General features: G+C 51.5%; 3 protein-coding genes across 3 annotated transcripts; 2 read left to right on the top strand and 1 right to left on the bottom strand.

Moving 5' to 3' along the window:
- Positions 1-3,375: 3,375 nt before the first annotated feature.
- Positions 3,376-4,926, bottom strand: CPAR01_02801 (ATP-dependent RNA helicase eIF4A; the record flags this gene model as incomplete). The annotated part of the gene is made up of 5 exons (XM_060487088.1): positions 3,376-4,029; positions 4,087-4,445; positions 4,500-4,568; positions 4,646-4,720; positions 4,893-4,926. 5 exons carry the CDS (start codon positions 4,924-4,926, stop codon positions 3,376-3,378), a joined length of 1,191 nt encoding a protein of 396 aa, XP_060354416.1.
- A 971-nt stretch (positions 4,927-5,897) lies between these two features.
- Positions 5,898-7,660, top strand: CPAR01_02800 (F-box domain-containing protein; the record flags this gene model as incomplete). Its single annotated transcript, XM_060487087.1, has 2 exons — positions 5,898-6,256; positions 6,493-7,660. The coding sequence occupies 2 exons, from the start codon at positions 5,898-5,900 to the stop codon at positions 7,658-7,660; spliced, it is 1,527 nt and encodes a 508-aa protein (XP_060354415.1).
- Positions 7,661-8,276: 616 nt separating this feature from the next.
- On the top strand, positions 8,277-8,910 carry CPAR01_02799 (uncharacterized protein; the record flags this gene model as incomplete). The annotated part of the gene is made up of 2 exons (XM_060487086.1): positions 8,277-8,555; positions 8,599-8,910. The coding sequence occupies 2 exons, from the start codon at positions 8,277-8,279 to the stop codon at positions 8,908-8,910; spliced, it is 591 nt and encodes a 196-aa protein (XP_060354414.1).
- Between the last annotated feature and the right edge of the window lie 445 nt (positions 8,911-9,355).

Below are 9,355 nucleotides of genomic sequence, written 5' to 3'. Positions count from 1 at the left end.
GCCGTTGAACGGCCCGTCGTCGTGCTATACAAGTAGGTGAGAACCTACGAGCTCATGCGCTCATCAGCGATAAGTATGTGGAAAGAGCTTTTTGCTGTAGGAACGAAACGTCCACACGGCCCCTCGTGGTACTGATGGGGATCAGATCATTGGCGCAAGCTGGTATGGGGTGATTTGGCGTTGAGATTGGGTAAGGAAAGGGAAAGCATGCTTGGCCGGGGTGATGAGGAGTGAGCTGCCCGAGTCAATCGACTTGATGCAGATGGGCAGTCGATTGAAATTCGAACCCATACATGTCTTGAGTAGGATATTGCAATAGTTTAGGACCGATGGCTACGGTCTTCAGTCATCCAATCTACAAACAGATATGTCACTCAACATGTGCCTATAGCTTGTCGTGAATTTAGGACACATATTCCCCCAAGCAAAAGTTCCGAAATACGATTTGCCTAACCCACGCTAGGAAATTAGTTCTTAGCTTTTGGGTGTTGAAAGATGGGTCTCATTACCAAGTGCTTGGTGTCTCGAGTTATTATATAGACTCGTCCGTTGAGTATCTGGGAGCCAGGCATCACGAGCGAGTAGCTTGGGAGTTAGATATCCGGAATAAGGAGAGGAGCCGGCAGGATACCCCTTGAGTATCACAGGCGTGAGTGGGAACCTCTTCTGTCAGTTTGGTCTCCTACTATTTGATCATTTGAAGACATTGACTGCATGTTGACCAATGTTCGGCGGTATTGTGCATTGCATAGTGCGCAACATCTAGCAAATATCAAGCAATGTCCGGACGTCTTGCGGATTCAACAAGACTTTACGACGGGTGCAAGCCAACGATGACTGCGAACACTCTGGCCCAAATATTCATAGCAGACATGTCCTATCAACAGATCCGGCATTGCACCACTTTGGAACCCCACGGATATGAATAGCGTCTCTACCTGGCAGTTTACGGTGGATGATGTGCTCTCCTTGAACAGACTTTCATTTTACAGTCCCTCTTTTTATTTCTTTTTGGCACCAATAAATAGCAGCCATCGCCATGTATCTGCCAAGTGTATGGCAACAAGAGTCTGTTTCTTTCAACGGGCGAGATGCTTGAATCACCTTTCAAGACCTTCAAAGAACTATGCTTTGTACATGATCTACCGCCGTGTGGTTGGCAGCGCCTACTCTTACCGCCTTCGCAATGAGACTCCTCAGGTATGCAACTTGAGGAGATCGCGCTTCTAGAAACGCACATCTTAATCAAGGCCGAAAGAAAGCATCGTCAGAACTTGTCCAAACATGATTGCTGATTTGAAGGTGCCAATTGCACAACCCGGAGATGTACTGCCAAAGCAGCCCCGTATAAGTGGACAGGGGCAGTTTCCCCATCTCACGCCCCCTTGGCAAGGGCCTGGTTATTCGTTTAGTTGCATACACTCAATAGTTTCAATGCAGGTTTCAATCCTGCTTCCTTGCAACCCTAACGAACTGCCCAAAACGAAACGAAACAGAAAGGGGAGGGGGGTTCCCAGGTGGTCCCCTCCCCGACACCTCAGACGGTCCTTTGACAGGACGGAGGAGAAAGGGAGGAAGGGAAAGGCCGGAAGGGCCAGGGCAAGGAGGGGAGGGGAGGGAGATTCTGCTGTAAGTCAGCCGCGGCGGATGAAAAAAAATTATCCCCCGGGCATGAAACTTTTCTTCCCCTCAACCAAGGTCTATCCCGCACACAACTCGAAACCCTCATCGGCCGGGCCACAAAAAATTGTCGTCTGCGCGCCGATGCACTGCACCGGTGTCTCCGGGTTGTTCAACGAAAAAAATATCATGTTCGCCATGTCGAGTGTATCACCAAGTCTGAAGGGCAATATGAAAAGGTATTGATCTTCTTAGTTTGTGGTAAGCGACACTGAGTCTCGACGAGAATGACTTTGGTGGTGACGGGGTCTTGGTGTGTTTGGCGGGGTAAAGACCGATGTTCCGCAAACGCAGCAAATCCCCCACCAAAATTTTGGCAGCACTGACATTCAGGTTCTCTCGCTGAGGTGAAGGGGGAGGAAGGGTTGTTGAGCTCTGGCCTGAGGATGAAGCCTAAGAATTGCCTCTGCCTCAGGCGCTGAGCACGGACCGACTGGTGCGGAACCTACGCCCTCTATAGGGGGCCAAATTTGCTCTTGCTTTCGCCTTCGGGCATTTGGTCAATTTGAAACGATACAGAGAAGATGTAAGTTTATTCTGAAAGACCCGGGTTCGAATCGTGCAACAGTTACTAACCTCCCTCGCAGTAGCATGGCCCCTGCACTAAGGATGACACGCTCAATCAAAGAGAAGCTACCAATTTTTTTGAACTTTTTTTTCTTAACTGGTTCGATATAACGTAAGGCGATTGATCGTGATTTTTTGGTAGAATTTTAAAACTGTGTTACTGCAGCACAAAATTCGGTCTAAGGGAACCTGAAGAAGAAAATGTTGTCGCATCGTCCATGAGCCCCACAACTGCACGCTCAGGCTCCGACTGGGCTATGTCGAGCCACGAACGTTGAGAGCCTTTACCCAAGCTGGGATGCGACCAGAGAGACATCGAATTTACGGCCTGCCCACGTGGCGCAGCCCAACCTCGTTTGATGGGCGGCGGTTTCTTCCAAGTGCCTTGACAACAGGACCCAGCTAGGCCTTGCTCAACGGCCCCATTCACTGAACGCACTGCGTGTTAGTTAGTGTCTGAATGGACTCCAGCCACTGGCAAGCCTGTATGGTGGAACATCCGAGGGCGATGCTCCATGTCGTGGCAGCAAGTCGCCCTGCCATTCCCAAGTATCCAGCCTCGTGCATACTCTCCCCCGCTTCCTTCGTTGGAACCCTGGTGGTATACTGCCTTGCGATCAGAGTGTCAAGAGGGGGGTTTGGGGCATTTCGCCGTAACGTTCTGCTACGACGTATGCTCAGACACAATCACTTTGAACAAGAGAGACACAGAGAGTATTTTTAAGAGAAGATTCATCGTGACGTGGCCCCTACGTACAGAGAGACTAGGAAACCGAAAATCAAAAACTAGAACCCTTGCCAATGATTCTTTTAGGTACCAGTCCGCCGCACCTTCGTGGTATTAAGGTGCCAAAAGACTCGTAAGCCGTTCCGCATGCAAGCCAGTTTTCAATTCCACCCATGAGTCGGGGCGCGTCCAGCAGTCAACCAAGAAGATGGTCAGCTGGCCACGCCCTGTGACTCGCCAGGTAGCCTTCCGCGATCTATCAACAAACAAGTCCTGATGAATCTCGAGTAAAATCCACCCTCAAGCGTCAGTGCCAGATCCGGTGCGTGATCGATCTCGGCAGACAACAGGGCCTGTTCCGTTCCAAAGAGAAAGTATGCGTGTATCCGTGAATTCGTTACTTAGATGAGGTCGGCAACGTTCATGGGCATCTCCTCAATCTGGGTGCTGTAGAACTGCTCAATCTCTCTCATCATGCGGACGTCCTCGGCGGTAACGAAGTTGATGGCAACACCCTTACGTCCGAAACGACCACCACGACCGATGCGGTGGATGTAGTTCTCGCGGTTGGCGGGAAGGTCGTAGTTGATGACCAGGGAAACCTGCTGGACATCGATACCACGGGCCAGAAGGTCAGTGGCGATCAGGACACGGGAAGATCCGGAACGGAACTCCTTCATAATCAGGTCACGCTGAGCCTGGTCCATGTCACCGTGCATGGCGGAGACAGTGAAGTCACGGGCAGTGAGCTTGTCGGTGAGCCAGTCGACCTTTCTGCGGGTGTTGCAGAAGATGACGGCCTGGGTGATGGTGACGGTCTCGTACAAGTCGGAGAGGGTGTCGAGCTTCCACTCCTCCTTCTCAACGGCAATGTAGAACTGCTTGATACCCTCAAGGGTAAGCTCGTCCTTCTTGACGAGAATGCGGACGGGGTCGCGCATGAACTTGGTGGTGACCTCAAGGACGTCCTGGGGCATGGTGGCGGACAGAAGGACGACCTGGGTGCTCTGGGGAAGAAGCTGGAAGATGTCGTAGATCTGCTCGGTGAAACCGCGCTGAGAAATTGTATTAGTACGTAATCAAGAAAAATTGCAGTCTTTTTTATAGCTTACAGAAAGCATCTCGTCGGCCTCGTCAAGAACGAACATCTTCATGGAGTCGGTCTTGAGGAAGCGGCGCTGGATCATGTCGTGGACGCGGCCAGGGGTACCGACAACGACCTGGGGGCCGTCCTGGAGAGCCTTCATGTCGTCACGGACGCTGGTACCACCGATGCAGGCGTGGCACTCAATGTTCATGAAGTCGCCGATGGCGACAACGACCTTCTGGATCTGCTGGGCAAGCTCACGGGTGGGAGCAAGGATGAGGGCCTGGCAAGCCTTGACGTTGGTGTCGATCTTCTGGAGGACAGAGATGGAGAAGGTGGCGGTCTTGCCAGTACCGGACTGAGCCTGAGCAATGACATCGTGGCCTGGGCAAAGCGTGAGCAATGGAGTTCGCAAAACAAATTAGGTATTCAACGTACCCTTAATGACAGGCATGATGGCACGCTGCTGGATGGCGGAGGGACGCTCGAAACCGTAGGCGTAGACACCTGGTGAGGCAAAGTCAGCAACATAGTCCACAGTGAGGGCATTTACGCCCGAAAATTTTGAGCGCGGGAAGACATACCACGAAGGAGCTCCGACTTCAGGTTCATGTCATCGAAGGAGTCGACGGTCTCATCGTAGTTCGACTCGATCTGGCCTGACAGGAGATATTTGTTAGCGACTTGTCGTCTTGAAAAAATAATGCACTAGGCGCTGGGTAGAGGGAGGGGGAGGCGGTCGGTCGGCGACTCGTCGACGTCCTCAGTGTCGAAATACGAAGCCTTGCACAGCCGCGCCCACGTTCTCTCATATGCTGTCGCAAGACTTACCCTCAGGCACATCCTCAAGACCCTTGTCAGCCATGATTGCGGTTGTGTTGTGGAAGAAATCTAGATCACAAGCACAGCTTGGGATCTAGAAATATCGTCGTGAAGGTGGGGTTTGGCGAGGGGTTGGAAAATCGCAAACGTCTCGTTGGAGAGTTTTGCGAAATATGTCGACGAATCGAAGTCTAAGAATTAAAGTCTCAACTAGATCCGATACTCTTGGCGAAACGCAAGAGTAGAACTGAATCTAGGAAAAAAGGGTGCGTTTGGTTTGGTTGTTCGTGGGGTGATGGTGCACGTTGATTGTTCGGGGTGGGAGACGAAGTTTTTATCAGCAGCTGCAGGAATTCTTGACCACGTAAAAAATTTCCTGGCGGCGGGCGGCCCCTCGATTTATGCGGTAAGCGAGGTGGCGCTAAACGGAACAGGCAGGATGGGTGATTAGGGCACACCCGCCGTGCCTTCCTTAGTGAATGAGCGACCACTAGCAGTGCAGCTATGAGAGACTGCTGACAGCGGGACACAGCGCTGGCAAGGCCGGAGATAGCAGGAACGATACAAGGCACAGCAGCCGCACTTGCCTACTAGGTTTTCTTTGCTCTGTCGCCCATCCCATCCCCCTCGAGGGTGCATCGTGGCGGAATGCCTACCAGATTTTCTTCTAGACAATCTTCATGCATTAATTGAGTCACAGAACATGTTTATCGAAGCATGTGTCCGCCACGCACTGCTGCCACCCACACCCGGCTCGTACCACCTGCACCTGCGATGCCACTACGCCCAGTGACATGATTCCTTGTACAGCTATTTTCTCGTCTCATTTTCACACCCTTCTTCTTTGACTTTAGACTGTCAGGTAGATTCTTCAACCTTTTTGCATGTCTGGTTTCTCCAACGTCATCCCCGCCACTGTTTTTTCCCTCCCTTTAGCCAAAAGCAGCACATACACATGTCAATGTCCTTCCAATGACCCAAGGATCCTAGTCACTCGCCTACCTACCACCTTACATGGCAAACGATACCTCATCTGTGCCACACCATGGCACTGTATCCAATGGCCGGACCAACAGCCATGCTGACAACACCAGCCTCGACGACTATGACTCAAAGGCCCTTGAAAATGCGGTCACGTCGACTGAGTCAATTCCAACTCATCCTTTGGGAGTGAAACCGCTGGGCAACCAGTATCTCTCGGACCGTCCGAACGCTCGGAAACACATCGGATATCTGAAAATTTTGCCCGATGAGGCTCTTATGCTCCTTTTGGAGTATCTCGATGAGAATCGTCTTCGAAAGCTAGGCTACACTTCCAGGTTCCTCTACGCATTCTGCCGATCGGATGATTTGTGGAAGACGCTATTCCTTCAGTAAGTCAGCCACTTTGTTGAGTAAAGGAAAATCATGAGATCGGGTGTTATTGGTGTCTAGTGGCAAGCGCTGCGACTTACAGAGTCATCCACACCCCGGTGGTTTTACTCAATCAAAATAAGAGCTGTACTCGACTTGGCATTCCTGGTGACTCTTATCCTAGAAGGATCAGAGAACGTTACCGTGATCACGTATCTTGACTAGTAATTCATTGACTTTACTAACGCAATCTTAGATCTCACAGCTCAGGAAGATTTGAGGGCAAATGGCAAGGATCTTGGAGGGCTACCCAGCTGAAACTCTCGTCTGAGCAACAAGCAGTCATTGATTGCAGTGATGTCTTCTCCGACGTTCTACACAGACCCTTTGTCTGCAGCCATGTAGATTTGAAGCAGTTCACCTCAAGGATACCAACTCACAACACGATTCAGCGCATGGAAACCCTGACCTATGAGGAGTTTTCTGAAAACTGGACCGATACCCCTTTCGTTCTCACCAACTACATCCAGAAGTGGCCCGTTTGCCACGGATGGACTATTGATACCATATCGAAACGCTACCACGATGTAGAGTTCCGCGCAGAGGCTGTTGACTGGCCCTTTTCGACATATAACGAGTACATGAACAACAACGATGACGAGAGCCCTCTTTATCTATTCGACAAGAAATTTGCCGAAAAGATGAAGATTACGATTGGCCAAGAGGAGGGGGCAGCTTATTGGAAGCCGGAGTGCTTTGGTCCGGATTTATTCGAGCTTCTGGGAAAGGAACGGCCTGCCCATCGCTGGCTCATCATCGGGCCTGAACGGAGCGGATCAACTTTTCATAAGGACCCCAACGGGACAAGTGCATGGAACGCGGTGATCCAAGGTGCGAAATATTGGATCATGTTTCCACCCGCGGCTATGGTCCCCGGAGTGATTGTCTCGGAGGACAGCAGCGAGGTTACCAGCCCCTTGAGCATCGCAGAATGGCTTCTCGAGTTTCATGCTGAAGCACGTCGGTCACCCGACTGCGTCGAGGGTATCTGCCAAGAGGGGGAAATCCTACACGTGCCTAGTGGATGGTGGCATTTAGTGGTCAATTTGGAAAGCGGAATCGCCTTGACCCAGAACTTCGTGCCGAAGAACCAGCTCTCCGAAGTCATATCATTCTTAAGGGACAAGCCAGACCAGGTTTCTGGCTTCAAGCAAGAGGTAGCTGATCCATACGTATTGTTCATTGAGCGACTCCGCCAGGAACAGCCAGATTTATTAGAACAGGCCCTTCGGATTCTGGAGAAGAAGAGCATCCAGAAAAAGAGGAAGTGGGAGGAAGCAGTAGGCGGAAGCCAGGCAGAGGCCAACGGAGGTGGCTTCAGCTTCGGATTCGGGGATGACCTGGATGATGAAGAAATCCCTTAAGCTGCCTATTGTACATGGCAATACGGCGTACTAGAGCAAGGATTTGTTCGATACTGGGCGGCAGAGACCCTTCGTCGTGTTTGTCTTTCGAGTACATCACTCATTGTTTTCAAAGACATGGCTGATTTATCGTGGACGAAGCAGAGCCACCCTTGTATCTTCATCTCCTGGCTGCAGCTTTGTCCGACACACCTCGTAGGTAGCCCTCAGCCGAATGGGATTTGGAAACAGAGTACAAAAATGGCTCCTTGGTTGAACCTTGCTCGGGTGTCATCAAAGTCAGCTCACTCACTAAGACGGAGCGACTTGAGTCAGAATAGTACAAAGGGCGTATTGTGGTCGGCAAGGGCAGAGCTGAACAGAGGATCGGCTTCAATGAAAGCACCGAAGAAACGAGAATCTGTCTTTCAATCTTGTTCCGCTACCGAGTACCTCGCCGCTTAGCATCTAACATTGGAAAGACAGCATTACCATGTTCCCTTTCCAGTCTAAAACGTATTCGAGTAATTCCTCAAAAGCAAGAAGAACCCACAACATATAGCATACCAAGATGTTGGATTTCTTTCCAGGGTGCAGGTATAGATAGCTTCATACTTCAGATATCGGGTCTCACGCCATGACCCGCTTCAAGCTGTCGCTGAAGTCAGAACCCTGGGCATTCTTGAATTCGAACAGTTTAGATGAAAATGTCACTGCCCAGGATAGGAGGGTGTCTACCGAACTTGAGGTAAGGCGAGGTACCAAGCAAGGTACGTACATCATTTTCCCCACCCCGTTGTGGTCGTCCCTGAGGACTCCCATCAGTGGATCACTGGGTGGGCAATTGGGAGGTGTGCTTCTTGGGGGTACGTCCCGGTTACCTATCCTAGCGTGCCTCGAGATTGGCTCCTTTCCGGTACGTGCCCGCTAAGCGTGAGTCCACTGACACCGGGTCCCAGTTCCCCGACCCCCAAAGAGCTGTTGGCCAGCTGGTGGGTGGTGTGCATCATCCCTTCCTACCTACCTTTCTAGACTCTCTCTCACCTTGCCTCAACCTGTTTCCTTGCATCCACAGGAGCGGTGCAGCAGCAGCGCAGGAAGCACGCACGCACCAGTACCCGACCGCAACTCACCTTACCTCTGCCGCCCTCAAGTGGCCCCGTCCTCAGCTGAAGGGGAACGACGACGTGCACCTGGCTGCATTTCCGCCATCCAAACCACCATCTCCAAATCTCCCATTTTCCTCCCGTCGTGTCTCGCTTCTACATTAGCCTTTCAACGGCTGGCAACAAAGGCTCAGTTTGCGAGCAACCCAAGCCCACCTAAAAGGGGAAGCCTCTTTTCTTTCGCGTACTTTATGCCCGTAATACCGACCGCTTCATTCAACAGCAAGCTCGAGACGATCCCCCCTCTGCCCCTGGCTCCGAAACCATGTGACGGAACCATCGACTCCCGCCCACCAACTTCGCTCCCATCGCCAACTCGCTCGCTTTTCTTCGATTACTCTTTCAAGTAAACACGAGACTTCAGCGCGTCCTGCTTCTAGTAGTTCTGACTTTGCGCTGGCGGACAGAACTCGTCTACCCTCAAACACAACCCCCCACGGCCATCCGCGAAGGCTGACATCCGACGTCAACTCCTACCTAAACCCTGCCTGACGCCGCTGCAACCGCTGCTTTTGCATTCCCGCCGTCAGCCTTACGTAGTAGTTGCTCC

The sequence above is a fragment of the Colletotrichum paranaense genome, assembly GCF_030867605.1.
Source record: "Colletotrichum paranaense strain IMI 384185 chromosome Unknown Scaffold_2.1, whole genome shotgun sequence".
NCBI lineage: Eukaryota > Fungi > Ascomycota > Sordariomycetes > Glomerellales > Glomerellaceae > Colletotrichum > Colletotrichum paranaense.
The sequence above is the reverse complement of the archived record's forward strand: the minus strand, read 5'-3'. Positions and strand labels throughout refer to the sequence as shown.